The 16,005-nt window shown below is 47.8% G+C and overlaps 2 protein-coding genes across 3 annotated transcripts in view; both read left to right on the plus strand.

Moving 5' to 3' along the window:
- The window catches only part of LOC133119238 (protein Wnt-16-like), a 53,778-nt gene extending 50,400 nt beyond the window's left edge, over positions 1-3,378 (plus strand). For both annotated transcript variants that reach the window (XM_061229752.1, XM_061229754.1), the window contains 2 exons: positions 565-851; positions 2,947-3,378. In XM_061229752.1, the coding sequence (XP_061085736.1) occupies positions 565-851; positions 2,947-3,378 (719 nt within the window). The remainder of the gene's footprint in view (positions 1-564; positions 852-2,946) is intronic.
- A 6,358-nt stretch (positions 3,379-9,736) lies between these two features.
- Positions 9,737-16,005, plus strand: part of stab2 (stabilin 2) — a 54,630-nt gene continuing 48,361 nt past the window's right edge. Inside the window, exons 1-3 of the mRNA XM_061229058.1 lie at positions 9,737-9,871; positions 13,379-13,503; positions 14,568-14,686. Coding sequence (XP_061085042.1) covers positions 9,776-9,871; positions 13,379-13,503; positions 14,568-14,686 — 340 coding nt within the window. The 5' untranslated portion in view covers positions 9,737-9,775. The remainder of the gene's footprint in view (positions 9,872-13,378; positions 13,504-14,567; positions 14,687-16,005) is intronic.

Consider the following 16,005-nt stretch of genomic DNA (forward strand, 5'->3'; position numbering starts at 1 on the left):
CGCTCAGGGACACTTCTACACAGCCCAGGCGGGGGATCGAACTGGCAACCCTCCGACTGCCAGAGGACTGCTCTTACTGCCTGAGCCATTTCACCCCATAGTACAATTTCAATTTCAACTGCAACCAGTACAACAAAGATAAGGACTTGCGCCAATTTGATCTTTTTTTTTTTTAATACCGCACCACGCAAATATGCGAGTAAACAGCTTACCTAGCCAAACAAAACTACAAAGGTATCATCCTCATAACACAAGTAAATAACACAGTTGTTGTTGTTGTGGTTGTTGTTATTGTTGTTGTGATTGTTGTTATTGTTGTTGTGGTTGTTGTTGTTGTTGTTGTTTTTGTTGTTGTTGTGATTGTGGTTGTTGTTATTGTGGTTGTTGTTATTGTTGTGGTTGTCGTTGTGGTTGTTGTTATTGTTGTCATTTTTGTTGTTGTTGTGGTTGTGATTGTTGTTATTGTTGTGGTTGTCGTTGTGGTTGTTGTTATTGTTGTGGTTGTTATTGTTGTGGTCGTTGTTGTTGTGGCTGTGGCTGTGGCTGTGGCTGTGGCTGGCGCAGGGACGAAGGAGACGGCGTTCATCCTGGCGGTGATGGCGGCGGGGCTGGTGCACGCGGTGACGCGCTCCTGCAGCGCGGGGGACCTGACGGACTGCGCGTGCGACGGCGGCCCGCAGGACCCGGCCCCCCCCGGCGAGGGCTGGCAGTGGGGCGGCTGCTCCGACCACGTCCGCCACGGCACCGCCCTCAGCCGCCGCTTCCTGCACCACCCCGTCTGGAACGCCTCCTCCCGCGGGGGGCGCGCCCTGCACACCGTCAACCTGCACAACAGCGAGGCCGGCCGCCAGGTGAGAGAGAGGGGGGAGAGGGAGGGGGAGAGGGGAGGGGGAGAGGGAGAGGGATGGATGGAGGGAGGGAGAGGGGGGAGGGGAGAGAGAGAGGGATGGAGGGAGGGAGAGAGGACGCTGTCCTTATACAGGGAGAGAGAGAGGGATGGATGGAGGGAGGGAGAGAGAGAGGGGGAAGGGAGGGGGAGAGCGAGAGGGAGAGAGAGGGGGGAGGGGGAGGGGGAGAGAGAGAGGGAGGGAGAGGGGGGAGGGGGAGAGGGAGAGGGATGGAGGGAGGGAGAGAGAACACTATCCTTATACAGGGAGAGAGAGGGATGGATGGAGGGAGGGAGAGAGAGAGGGGGAAGGGAGGGGGAGAGAGAGGCAGAGCACTGTCCTTGCACAGGGAGAGAGAGGGAGAAAGGGAGAGGGAGAGAGAGGGAGACAGAGAGAGAGAGATAATTACCTCACTATAACATTGAACTAATCAGGAATGACTCTGCCAGGGTGCTATTCCAAGTCACTCTTCTCTGCCAACCAAGTGCAGGGCAAAACAACATCAAGGTTTTCAACCTCATTTAATTACCATACAAATAGCCAGGACTTCTGAATATTAACATTCGCTCGGTGGGGGTACAGTTTGCAAAAGGCTCATCTCTGTAAAGTTGTGATGTGGGGAAGTCCATGTTGTGTCTCCCGTGGCGACAGTCTCAAAGTCCTGCATAGCTCTGGCCAGTGGCCGCAAGGCAAATTCCGCACCAGGGCTAAAGGACGACGGCCATCACTGCATTTTCAGTTCCGACAAAATAACACACACCCCCTCCCCTCCCTCATCCGGGGGTCGGCCGGAGTGCCCCCCCTTTCAGCCCTCAGACCCCCGTACGCCTCTCCCCGTTTTCAGGAAAACTCGCTCCGATTCCCAGAACATGATCGTGTTCCCGAGTCGAAGCCTGGGAGCCGCGACCATGTCTTTTTCTGTCTTCGAACTACGAAGATTAATTACCTCGTCACGTGAAAGCATATTCGGAAACTCCATACGCGATTGCATTAGTTTAATGTCCTGCAGCATCCCCTAGTTTAATGACGGCTTCACGCCGACAAAATGTGTTCTGAGCTCCACTGACTTCATATCCCATAGTTCCACACAGTTTTTTTACTGATGGTCAGCCTTCCCAGGAGACCCCTGGGATTTGGTGTTTTTTGGGCTGTAGTTTTGTCCATAGGAACACGGTGAAATTTCAGTGATGTGGCTGATGGTCATGTGACTTGAATGCTACAGCAGTTAGCCTGCTGCCCCCAGTGCATCATGCTCCAGGCTAAGAGGCTAAAGCAGAGTTAGCCTGCTGCCCCCAGTGCATCACATGACAGGCTAAGAGGCTAAAGCAGAGTTAGCCTGCTGCCCCCAGTGCATCACGCCACAGGCTAAGAGGCTAAAGCAGAGTTAGCCTGCTGCCCCCAGTGCATCATGCTCCAGGCTAAGAGGCTAAAGCAGAGTTAGCCTGCTGCCCCCAGTGCATCACATGACAGGCTAAGAGGCTAAAGCAGAGTTAGCCTGCTGCCCCCAGTGCATCACATGACAGGCTAAGAGGCTAAAGCAGAGTTAGCCTGCTGCCCCCAGTGTCCACTCTTACACCTCTACCTGAGCGCTTTGCTGGAAAGGCTGCAGTTCATGCTCACGGCTCAGCTCCCCACCCCTGCATCAACACACTTGTACTTTATTCCAAAAGACACAAGAGACACAAAAGACACACGTCTTCTTCCCCTCTGGATCCTCCTCCACAAGAGAAGCAATTGCGTTTATTCAGCGGTTGCGTTTATTCAGCGGTTGCGTTTATTCAGCGGTTGCGTTTCTTCATCAGTTGCGTTTATTCAGCGGTTGAGTTTATTCAGCAGTTGCGTTTCTTCAGCGGTTGCGCTTATTCAGCGGTTGCGTTTATTCAGCAGTTGTGTTTATTCAGCGGTTGCGTTTATTCCGCAGTTGTATTTATTCAGCAGTTGTGTTTATTCAGCAGTTGTGTATATAAGTGTACAGGTGTACTAGCACCTACGTGTCGGCACGGGTGTTGGCAACAATTTCTGAACAACCTTTCCCTCCCTCCCCCCCCCCCTTCTCCAGGCCGTTGCCATGACGATGTCCACGGAGTGCCGTTGCCACGGCGTGTCGGGCTCGTGCGCGGTGAAGACGTGCTGGCGGGCCGCGGCGCCGTTCGGCCGCGTGGGCGACTTCCTGAAGGGGCGCTACGAGGGGGCGGCGCAGGTGCGCGGGCGCGCCCTCCGGAAGCGCGCGGGGCGGGACCGGCTGGTCTACCTGCGCCGGTCGCCCGACTACTGCCTGGAGGACCGGCGGCTGGGCGCGGCCGGCACACGGGGGCGGAGCTGCAGCCGGGCGGGGGCGGGGCCCGGGGGCTGCGGCCCGCTCTGCTGCGGGCGGGGCTACAACACGCACGTGGTGCGCAGCGCCGAACGCTGCGACTGCCAGTTCGTCTGGTGCTGCCACGTGCGCTGCCGGCGCTGCGAGACCGTGAGCGACGTGCACTCCTGCAAGTAGAGGCTGAGCCGTTACATCACGTTACGTTACGTTACGTTACTGGCATTTGGCAGACGCTCTTATCCAGAGCGACGTAAAGTTGATTTAGACTAAGCAGGAGACGATCCTCCCCCCAGAGCAATGCCCGGTTAAGGGCCTTGCTCAAGGGCCCCAACAGCTGTGCGGATCTTATTGTGGCAACACCGGGATTAGAACCACCGACCTTGCGTGTCCCAGTCATTTACCTTAACCACTACGCTACAGGTCGCCTTATCCAAAGGGCTGGCTTCTTGTTCATCCATTCAGACACGTACTCGCACGCCAGCGGTGATTGGCTGCCGTGTGAGGCGCCAAACCAGCTAGTCAGGAGCGTTTTGGGGGCTTAGGTGTCTTGCTCAAGGACGCTTCGACACACCCGGGGCGGGATCGAACCGCTCTCACCTCCTGAGCCAACGTCGCTCCAATGTAGACTGAGCCTTATCACCTGAGCCAAATAGAGCCCGGCCGTTCGGACGTTACCCCTCCGCCCAATGACACGGCCCTTTCCCTAATCCCTCCCCCAGAGATACGCCCCCTCCCTGTGCCCACACAGCGGGCGGGGCAGGTTGTGACGTCACCACAGTGCCCCCCCCCCCCCACTCTGGGATTCAGAGCCAAAGAGCGGATCGATAGGTTCACCGTTAAACGGATCAATTTGGGGGGGGGGGGGGGTGCAGTTAGTGGGGCATGGCTGATCCACGATCTTGACTTAAAAAAGGGTACTTGTTTTGTGGAACCCCCGACATGGTTGCAGCACATTTGTATCCAGATTCGCCTCTGGATGGATTCAGAGTCAATCTGGAGCGATTCTGTTCTGCGCTTTAGTGATTTGATTTCATTTAGTGATGGAACCTTGTAAAAATTACGGCTTATTTCCTGAAAAGTGTGTTCCCAAATACACTCAACGTGACCGGAAACAAGTATATCATCTGAGGATTTGAAGTATACTTCATTTTAACATCGCCATCGCTGATTCACTTGGTTTTGGGAGGGGGGCATGTGAATAGAACACGGGTAAGGTCGTGAATCTGCGAAATTATAATTAATTATATATCGCGAATTAATTCTGATCTCTGAAACGCGTGTGGTACAACATGTAGCTCAACAGAAACAAGTCACAATTTATTTGGTGTGGGAAATGACAATCACAGAGCTGTAAATATCTTTTTTGTCATTTGGCTTTATTAAAGCGCTTTTTAAACATTACAAGCACAGCAATCATTCATTCGGCTGTTTTTGTAAATCACACTCCAAAGGTAGATTCTTTGGAATGAATAAAAAAGGAGATTTTCTCAATCCTTTGCCTCCCGTTTGCAGTTGGAAGATACGAGCATATATTCGAATCAGAGGAGGGATTCTTTCCACGTGCTTTATGTAAAGACTTCGACTCTGCTTCTGGAAAGTTAACGTATTCAATCGGTACAATTTAAGAAAGAATAAATTCCAGAATTTTGAAGCCGGGCTCCATGTGGCCAGTGGCGGGGCTATCGGGAGGATGAGCGGACAAAGGCCTTTGATCCTCCAGGTTTTTTTTTGTCGGTGGAAAAGGCTGCTCTTCCTCTCTGTCTCTCTCTTCCTCTGTCTGTCTGGTCTCTTTGCCCTGAACGCGGAGCAGCGGTTTGTCAACAGTAGCAAACTCGTGCTGAATGCCAATATGATAACTATATAATAACCAAATAATGTCCTGGGGCTAAAGGCTAACCAAGCTGTTAGCTATTTCATCGTAACAAGAGCTTAAAGCTGGACATTTATTCACCGACTTTCAGGCTAACGACTGTGTTGTTCCTCTGTTGGTTGTGGTCTGAAAGTATGAAATTCAAAGTCTGGAAAAATAAGAGAAATATACTGAAGGAGCTTCATTTTTTAACCATCTCATATTTTACATACAAGCTGCCAGCCCAGCACACGTTTGCAAAATAAGAAATGTATTTTTGTATTTTTTGCTTTATTTTTCAATAAATTATTACAAAATTCCTCTATGTGGTAGTGGTACAGTCCTTTCAGGACCCAGAATGAATTATTTTGTGTGTTGTTTGTGTATGTGTTTGTTTGTGTCTGTATATATGTGTGTGTTTGTGTGTGTGTATGTGTGTGTGTTTGTTTGTGTCTGTATATGTGTGTGTGTGTGTGTGTGTGTGTGTGCTTGTTTGTTTGTGTTTGTGTGTGTTTAAAATTCACTGCCTGTAGGCTCTGAGTGTGCACGAACTCAACATGTACTGTATGAAAAATGCTTATCAATTTACTGCTATTTATAAAGTATACAATTTTGGAGTTTGGTGGGCTTTTTAATATGTGTGACAATGGACAACTATCAAGCACAAAAACGGATTGACAGTGACTTGCAATGTAGGAACTTTGTGAAGTGCCAAACGTGGAGAAAGATTCAGGTCAAAGCTGAGCTCTCCTGTACATTATAGGCGTGTGTGACACTAAAACATTACCGTACATGCAGTTATATGCAAGTCCGTCGTGTTGCTGTATTATAACAGTAATAGGTACAGACGCAGACGCATTGAGTTCCTGGGTCCAAACGTGTTCTCCACGAGCATCTGTCATCTATCCCCAAAATACGGATATAATAGAACAGACTGAGGCTTGTCAAATTAATTTTCTCAAACACAACACAGCTTTTTTGCCCGGAGCTATTTTGACAAATTAAGGGCAGGGAAAAAATGTTCCTGCACACACAGGAAATATTTTCACAACTGAAAACAATATTCTATGAGCGCTTCATTCCCAGATAGGGCCTGGCCAATCGTATCTTTCCTGTGTCGCAAATTACCCAACCGATGATGAGATCTCCCGGTTTCCACGTTGAATCAAAGCAACCGTAACTGTGTCATTGGTGGTAGATAGAAGAAGAATAGACAACCGTAGCGATACAAAGATAACTTTTCATTATTTAAAGAAGGCTTGTTTCCCAATCACAATTCCTTATTCTGCCCACTTTTTACATTGCTAAATTTGTTTGTAGTCCATATTCTTTAGGATTTACAAACTATTTCAGTTTCAATGTTTCATTACATTACATTACATTACATTATAGTCATTTGGCAGCCGCTGTTATACAGTGCGACGTACAATAAAGTTTCAGTTTGAGAGATAACCCATTTGCAATACTCTTGTGGCATTAAGAGTCAGGTTTTTACCTGCTTTGATGCGTTAAAATGTTCTCAAGGCAATTGCTGGCTTTCAGGAGTTTTGCAACTGGCAAAAAGAAGAGAAGGTTAATCTATGATGGATGCAGCCAGCCAACTATCCAAATATTACAACGATAAGCCGATTAAACAAAGCTAAAGTACGTATAAATTCATAATTGGAAAAAAGTTAATCATTGGAAAAAAGAGTAAGCAGTGGGCAGTATTAAAGAGAGAATCATGTTGTTTGTTATAGTTGTTTCCTAGAAAGATGGGAATGATTCCTGTAAAAGGTTCCTTCCTTAAACACACAAATATTTAATGCACATATCTTCCTGGTATGATAGTTTACCTTTGTTTGTGGGCCATAGTTGCAGCTCGCAGCTGTATAATTTCTGAATATTATTTGAACACAATAATCTGGATAAAGATCAAGAGGGGGCAGCAGTTTGACGTGTGTGGAGTCTATCTCCCTCTACTGGACAAAAACGAGACGAGCATTGTGCATAAAAGCAGTATTGCCATTTGACAACCAGCAGTGAAAATTATGTCTGCTGTTGAGAAAAGTATCCCTCGAGTTACTATGGCTGTTTGCATTTCAAAACTTTCCCGCTGTTTCTTGTCCATCATCTTTCGGCTCTACAGCAGTAATTCCCAAAATCTACCGTCCTGTTCGGTTTTTATGTCAACCGTAATTTGGCACACCTGATTCTACTAATGAGCAGGTCACGGAGAACTCTGGCCGTTGGGTGAGGTGTGCTTCGTTTGGGTTGGAGTGAAAACCTACACATCCCCAGGAACAGGGTTGGGAACCACTACTCTACAGATTGTAAGATTCAGCATGACACTTTTCTGTTTGTCATACACACTTTTATATGAAGCAGCATTTAGCCGTTATGCTGCATGCCACTGGAATAAACTGCCAGACGATGTGTCCCAAATGTAGCATTTTTTAAATCCCATGAAAAACATTAATCTCTTCATGTGCCTACTAAATCCTAGTGTGTATGGTACTACTACTACTACTACTACTACTACTACTACTACTACTACTACTAAATACTGCACTCTATCTTAACTTAATTCTTTAAATTATGTTTGTATATCTGTACTCTTTTAACTATTGTCTGCGTTTATGTTTCTTTTCGTCTATTCTTATGTAAAGCACATTGAATTGCCTCTGTGTATAAAATGTGCGATACACATAAACGTGCCTTGCCTTGCCTTTTAGTGCTCATAATATTTGGAACCAAAGTAATGTTGGACAACTACTTTTCGTAAGAGCAATCACTAGATGTCTCGAGACCATCGCTCGAGACTCCCGTCTTGGCGATTCGATTCAAGCTCATTTGTAGGTAAAATCACTTTTTACCGTTTAGTTGTCTGGACAACTAAATGACGAAAGTGTTATTAATCTTCGTGATCCATCCATGTCCTTGATTGTTTTCCCCTTTAAACTAATCTAAATGCGTTTTGCTCTCTCCCAAGAAAACAAGTGTTTTCTCTTCAGATTCAAGGGATCTGTCCCTCTCATTGAAGTAGGAATTAATATTGACGAATGCTTTGATCATGTTGTCGTCTAATCGGACCAAGCCTGCCCTTTTCCATAGTTAGTCTTCTGGACCAAACGTTGAGACCGCTAAATGAGCTAACTTTCGTTTGGTTTAAATTTACGCTTGTCCACTACATTGTCGTTATTGATTCGGATTTTTATCATTTTTGCTAATTTTATTTACGAGTTAATAAAATAATTATCATTATATTTATTCATTTTTATTATTTATAAAGACAAATACCAGATGTATCGTTATGTAGCCAAAAGCGTAGCCAGAAATATTAATATTCATGGGCCCTGAATAAAACTACGTAGGCCTACGTCTGAGTTTCCAATAATTAAGACAGCCGGTGCAGGACAGCAAACGACCGTTTTTTTATTTATTTTATTTAATTTAATAAACGCATCGATACATGACTAAGTAAAAGCTTTTTCTGGTTCCATCTTCCCATGTAGCACATTTAAGGTTTGCCAATTAATTGACCAAAAATACGTCTCATCAAAAGTTAGGGCCAGACTTTATATGCTACTGTGGAAGTGGGAGTGGGAGTGGGAGAGAATGTTAAGGTTCTTTGGTTCAACTGATAACGTTCACATCTGGGTTCAGTGGTGTTTGATGGACCGGCAGCGAGAGTTCTGCTGTAGTTACAGTAAGCGCTGTAGGCTACGGGGTCAAATCCCTCTCTCTGTGGCCAGTGTCTAATAAGCCAGCCATCCTTATGAAACACTGTTCGCCCATTAAGGACAAACACCTCTGAAGTCGCACGCGCAGCAGTGACGCTCGCCTTTTCACTTTTGCACTTGTTCTTGTGTTTGATTTGCACTTTGTTGTACGTCGCTCTGGGTAAGAGCGTCTGCTAAATGCCACGTAATGTAATGTAATGGGTTCACATTGCTGTGTTCATGCTGTTGAAACTAGCCTCTATTGTCTCGCTTTTAAAGTTACACAGAGGTGACCAATGGTTTATAGATATTAATCGACCCGTGAGGACTGAATCGGGTCTGTCGTCCGCCCCTTTGCCCTCCGTGTTCGGGATTAAGCGGGGTGGGAGGGGAAACTCAATCGCTATTGCAGCTAAATCCCGGCGGAGCGCATCCTACGACAGCAGCCTGCCAGGAAAAGTGTGGCGGTCGATGACCAGGAAACGCAGCGTTTGGAAAAACACAACGCGAAAGCCACAGGTCTTTCTCCTCAGAATCTTAAGAGTAACGCCGGGAAGACCGCGTCGCGCGCCTCTCTCATTAATAACGACTAAGCATCTGTCCCGGGACCTCTGGCCCCCCACTACTCGCCGAATGAACCCGAGAAACTCGTGACGGATCACACCGCGGTACATATCGTAGATCAGGAAGATGGGGGGGGTGGGGGGGGGGGGGGGGGGGGGGTTGAGATTTTTCACCAGACCGAGGGCAATTTACATCTGAGGAAATCCTGTCATTCTGTCCCGGTTTATTTGAACGCGAAACAGCACAATTCGGCCCCTTTTCCTGCTGCTGACGGTGCTCGGAGTGCGGATCTGGGAGGATACGAGTTCCACTCCAGGACTTTGTCACAGGAAAGAGGACTGGCCTGGCTGGGTTGGGGGGTGGGGGGTGGTACCAGGGGGCCCGGGAGTTGAAAAAGAGCCTGTAATTGTGAGTACGCACACTCCATCGAGGAGCCTACTCTAGCGCAGACGGACCGAGCATGGACCCCGGGAGCACCCCCAGCGCTGGCGCGCCGGCCCTGCTGGCGCTCCTCATCCTGAACCTCTGCTCGACCACCTCTCAGGATGTCGCCAAGGTGAGGCCGACTGGTGGAAAACTGATCCATGGGGTGTTAAGACCGGCCTTACCACAGAGCTAAGTGCTGTAATACCAGCCTTGACTCAGGGCTAAATGCTGTAAGAACCAGGTTGGGCACAGTGCTAAACACTGTCAGACCTGGGGCCCAGGCGTGTTAGGCTCACAGGGTTGCTGAGTTCGGTGGATGCCAGCCCTGAGTAAAACCCGGAACCCTGCCTAATCCGGAACACGGGCCGCAGTAGAAAGAGCTGTTCCGGGTTTTACTCGGCGCAGTTAGTGGGGCTTGGCGCGGCGCCGAACGACAGTCGTTCCAGACAGCGGGGGGAACGAGGAGCCTTGACGCGCGTGGGTCATGTGATCGTCGCCGGGGCGGGCGTTTCGCTTCGACGCGTCCCTTAAAAACGGCGTCTTTTTACAGCTTTTCACCCTCTCGGGTCACGAGGCGGCCTGTAGCGTAGTGGTTAAGGTGCATGACTGAGACCCGCAAGGTCGGTGGTTCTAATCCCGGTGTAGCCACAATAAGATCCGCACAGCTGTTGGGCCCTTGAGCGAGGCCCTTAACCCTGCATTGCTCCAGGGGAGGATTGTCTCCTGCTTAGTCTAATGAACTGTATGTTGCTCTGTATGAGATGTAATGTAGTAGACTGCCCTGGTTATGGGCAGAAGCTTTTGGGGGAGGCAGTGTTTTGCAGCCTCATCCGCTGCAGTATGGGAGGGTTCAGGAAGGGTCGTGCCCGACAGATGCAATCGTTGTTTGTTTGTTTTCGTACATCCTGTTAACTCCGCAGCGGCCGAATGTAGAAGACGGTGGTTAAACTAAGTACTGGCACCTGTGTGTTGTTTAACTCACCGATGCAATCTGTCCCCAAGTACAAGTACCGGCAACTGTGTGTTGTTAAACTCACCGATGCAATCTGTCCCCAAGTACAAGTACCGGCAACTGCGTGTTGTTAAACTCACCGATGGCATCTGTCCCCGAATACAAGTTAAACGCGCTGTTAATAATAACGGGTGGGGGTGTGTGACGGTTTGCTCGTCGTGTCTTTTAATCTGCGCTGTGGAGAGGCGAACGCTAAGATCCGCTCAGACTGTAACCCCTGTTCAGAACGCAAGATTTACTGCATAGAAGTGACAATATCTCAGACTCTGTTGATCCAAAAGTAGGATCAGTTCTAATTATTGTTCAAATTGGAACGGCTACGTTTGATAATTATTTACTACCGAGTAGACCGTTAAGAAGGCTTCAATTAGTTTCTAGGCAGTTATTGAAATAATTACATTATTGGCAGACGCTCTTATCCAGAGCGACGTACAGTTGATTAGACTAAACGGGAGACAATCCTCCCCTGGAGCAATGCAGGGTTAAGGGCCTTGCTCAAGGGCCCGGCTGTGCGGATCTTATTGTGGCTACACCAGGGATCAAACCACCGACCTTGCGAGTCCCAGTCATTTACCTTAACCACTACGCTACAGACCCCATTATTATTCCCCAGTCTCTGTGCAACATGATCTCAAGCGTCTGCTTATCTGACCAAATGCTTTTGATTGAATTAAGCACTGCCTTCAGTTAACCAGTTTAGAGTAACCTGTTCAGTAAATTAGCATTCATAAGAGCAGAAAAGCATGACAGACATTTATACATTCTAATGTCAACAACCACAAATAGTACTTGATTGCAACCTTGGTGACATAACACACCGCACCATAAATGCAGTTAATGTTATAAGCTTATTTATTTGTTATGTGCTTATGAAGGGCTTTTAGAGTGGTTACCTGAACCTCTCTCTCCTACTGCAACAGCTTTCTATAACACACAAGGACTGTGCAGACAAAATCTTTAACATTTAATTAATGACCTCTTACTGGTCCAGTTTAATATCTTATTTCATTTCTTTATTCGATTCGATTTCATATATTATTTCATTTCATTGATCATATTTAATAGGCGGCACGGATGGTGCAGTGGGTAGCACTGCCGCCTCACAGCAAGGAGGTCCTGGGTTCGAATCCCCGTCGGCCGGGGCCTCTCTGTGCGGAGTTTGCATGTTCTCCCCGTGTTTGCGTGGGTTTCCTCCGGGTACTCCGGTTTCCTCCCACAGTCCAAAGACATGAATGTTAGGCTGATTGGAGAGTCTAAATTGCCCATAGGTATGAGTGTGTGAGTGAATGGTGTGTGTGCCCTGTGATGGACTGGCGACCCATCCAGGGTGTATTCCTGCCTTTCGCCCAATGTATGCTGGGATAGGCTCCAGCCCCCTGTGACCCTGTTCAGGATAAGCGGGTTCAGATAATGGATGGATGGATGGATGGATGGATGGATGGATGATCATATTTATTACACTTCATTTAATACTTTAAATGCTTCTCTATCTTTATTTATCTTTATTTATCTGTAATTATTTTTATTTATGGTGAAGCACTTTGTGGTGTGCTAAGGCATATGCAACGTACAATATAAATAAAGGATGATTGATTGGCTGTGCCGGTACACTCTCAGAAATAAAGGTACGAAAAGTACCTAAAAAGGTTCAAATGCTCACTGCCATGGTACCCCATAGGTGCATCTAATTGTACCCTTAGCCAGCAATATATAATTCATTTGTACCTTGTTTGCTTGAAAAACGTACTCATTTGTACCCAAAGAGAACACTACTGTACTTTCAGGGTACATTTTAGTCCTTTGAGAAAAGCATGTGATGAATTGTATTTATTATTATTATTATTATTATTATTATTATTATGGATGGACATGTTATTTACAAGTGCTGTTTAAGCATATTGGACTGTGTTCATCATGCAGCACTAAGGTTCATGACTGATTGGCTTAATTTTGTTTAATGTTCCCAAAGTACGTGCTGTCTTCGGTGAAAAAGCTTTCAGCTATGCTGTCCCTTCAGCATGGAGATCCAGCTTCATACACTGATTCCGTTAGAACATTTGAAACCGCTCATGGATGCTGCATGCTCTTGTTTTTGCCTAAATTGTTTGTTTGTTGTCAACGTCCTTCTGTGTCTCACTGTGTCTAATGCTCAATCTGTTTCATTTGTTGTATTTTAAGCCAGCACTCTCTTGTAAGAGGTGTAACTCAATGGGACTATTTCCTGGTAAAATAAAAGTTAAATAAAAAAAAAAAAATTAAACATACAAATGATTATTATTATTTTTTTATATGGGAAATTTGACCCTTGAAGAACAAAAATGAACCTCCACTGTATCTGTGGGAGCGTAGCACGGTGCCATTATATTACATTAGTGGCATTTGGCAGACACTCTTATCCAGAGCGATGTACAGTTGATTAGACTAAGCAGGAGACAATCCTCCCCTGGAGCAACGCAGGGTTAAGGGCCTCGCTCAAGGGCCCAACGGCTGTGCGGATCTTATTGCGGCTACACCGGGATTAGAACCGCCGACCTCGCGGCTCCCGGTCATGCGCCTTAACCACTACGCTACAGACCCCCCCCCCCCCCCTAACAGCCTCCTCCTTCCCATCTCTCCCTGCGGCAGAACCGCTGTGACCAGATGGTGACAGCCACCACCTCCTCCCGCTGCCACTCCTGCCTCATCAGCACCCTGGTGGACTGCCCCTATGGCTTCCGGAAGATGACCGACAAGGGGGACCAAAACTGCAAGTGAGGGCCATTGCGAAAAAACGACCGAAATAAGTCTCTCAGCAAGTATTTTAGTCTTGTGTTGACCTTAAAGGTACAATAGGTAATTTCAGACTTTGAACGGTCAAGAGAGGAATAGCAGCAACAAACACCCTCAACCCACAATACTGTTTATCCCTCCCTCTTCTCTGTGAATGCGCTGATGTTGGAACGCCATTGGCTGTGGCAATTAGAACTAATTTTCAACCAATGAGCTTGTGTTATTGTACAGCTGTATGATGTTTTGGTGCCGTCAACTGTATATTTTGAAACCTGAATTTAAGGACAATTAACACAGGCAGAGGGTGAGTCAACATGTCAGTGAGCCTTTTTCAGTGATACGAAGGGGTTCGCAATGGTCTTGTAACAATGTTTTAAAGGAACAATAGGTAAGATTTTTGTAAATCTTGTAAATCCCTAACTATCATTGAAAAAGGCTCACTGACATGTTGACTCACCGTGTTTATAGTCCTTAAATTCGGGTTTCAAAATATACAGTTCACGGCCTGACACTCTGTACCAAAACATTGTTTCGATGTACAATAATGAATGCTCTTTGGTTGAAAATTGGTTCTAATTGCCACAGCCAATGGCGTTTCAACGTCAGCACGTTCACAGAGAAGGGGGAGGGATAAACAGTGTTGTGGGTTGAAGGTGTTTGTTGAGTTTGTTGAGTAACTATTGAGTAAGTTGTATCCAACCTGCATACTCAGTTAGTTGACAATCAAGCTGTTTTGGATATGAATTGTGAGACTTGGGTCAGGATAACCAGGGCTGAGTCAACGACCCTGCGTGCGTATATCCGCTACGTTAGCGTAGCGTCTCCTGACCTGTCCTCTTGCCGGTTTGAGCCCTCTGAGGCTGGTCTACGCTTCCCATGACCCCGCTTGATTGCCGTTCAGTAGACACACAGCAGACAGGCGGGAATTAGGGTGGGAAAGAGTAGCGGTTGCTCTCAGCGTTCGCTGCTGGTTCGCTCCGGGGCTGTTCGAACCCTAGCTTCTCCGTGGGGCATTAGCTGACTGCGTGCGGTGCTGTGCTTACAGGTACACCGTCAACACAGCCAGAAACTTGGGCCTGTCCATCAGCGGCTGCTCTCACCAGTGCCACAAGGTTGTCCTGGAGCCCCGCTGCTGCCCAGGCTACTGGGGGACTGATTGTATCGGTGAGTTTAACCACACACAGTTGCTGGTACTTGTATTGGGGAACAGATTGCATTGGTGAGTTTAACCACACACAGTTGCTGGTACTTTTACTGGTTCTGAGGGCCCGATTGCGTTGATGAGTTTAACAACGCACAGTTGCTGGTACTTGTGGTTGGGGACAGATTGCATCGGTGAGTTCGTTTAACAGCACACATAGCTGGTGCTTTTACAGGACAGTGCTCCTTCTCTGGATCAAAGGGCCGGCACGTAGCCATGTCCCGAAAAGCGCTCCCTCTCCAGATGCACAGCCCCCCCCCCTCCCATTCCAACAGGAAGTGGACGCGGGAAGAGGAAGTGGCGGTGTGTGTGAGTGTTGTTGTCGGCGAGACGTGTGTGAGCGTGGAGGAAACGGCAGGCCCGCTGCCGAGCAGGGGACTCGCACATGTCCCCCCCCCCCCCCCCCCTCCCTCTGGGGGGGCCTCCTGCCCTCCAGGAATGTGCTGACAGTGAGCAACCCCAAGGCCACATCCAGGCCTTCCTCAGCCTAAGCCCCTGCGCAACCCTGAGAGACAGAGAGAGAGCATGTGTACTGTGAGTGTGTGTGAGTGTGTGTGAGAGAGAGAGAGAGAGTGTGTACTGTGAGTGTGTGTGAGAGAGAGAGAGAGAGTGTGTACTGTGAGTGTGTGTGAGAGAGAGAGAGAGAGAGAGAGAGAGTGTGTGTGTACTGTGAGTGTGTGTGTGAGAGAGAGTGTGTACTGTGAGTGTGTGTGTGAGAGAGAGAGAGAGTGTGTACTGTGAGTGTGTGAGAGAGAGAGAGAGTGTGTACTGTGAGTGTGTGTGTGAGAGAGAGAGTGTGTACTGTGAGTGTGTGTGAGAGAGAGAGAGAGAGTGTGTACTGTGAGTGTGAGAGAGAGAGAGAGAGAGTGTGTACTGTGAGTGTGTGTGTGAGAGAGAGAGTGTGTACTGTGAGTGTGTGAGAGAGAGAGAGAGAGTGTACTGTGAGTGTGTGAGAGAGAGAGAGAGAGAGAGAGAGAGTGTGTACTGTGAGTGTGTGAGAGAGAGAGAGAGAGAGAGAGAGTGTGTACTGTGAGTGTGTGTGTGTGAGAGAGAGAGAGAGGGAGAGAGAGAGTGTACTGTGAGTGTGTGAGAGCGAGAGAGAGAGAGAGAGAGAGTGTGTACTGTGAGTGTGTGTGAGAGAGAGAGAGAGAGAGAGAGTGTGTACTGTGAGTGTGTGTGTGTGAGAGAGAGAGAGAGAGAGAGAGAGTGTGTACTGTGAGTGTGTGTGAGAGAGAGAGAGAGAGTGTGTACTGTGAGTGTGTGTGAGAGAGAGAGAGAGAGA

This window comes from Conger conger, chromosome 19, assembly GCF_963514075.1.
Source record: "Conger conger chromosome 19, fConCon1.1, whole genome shotgun sequence".
Lineage (NCBI taxonomy): Eukaryota > Metazoa > Chordata > Actinopteri > Anguilliformes > Congridae > Conger > Conger conger.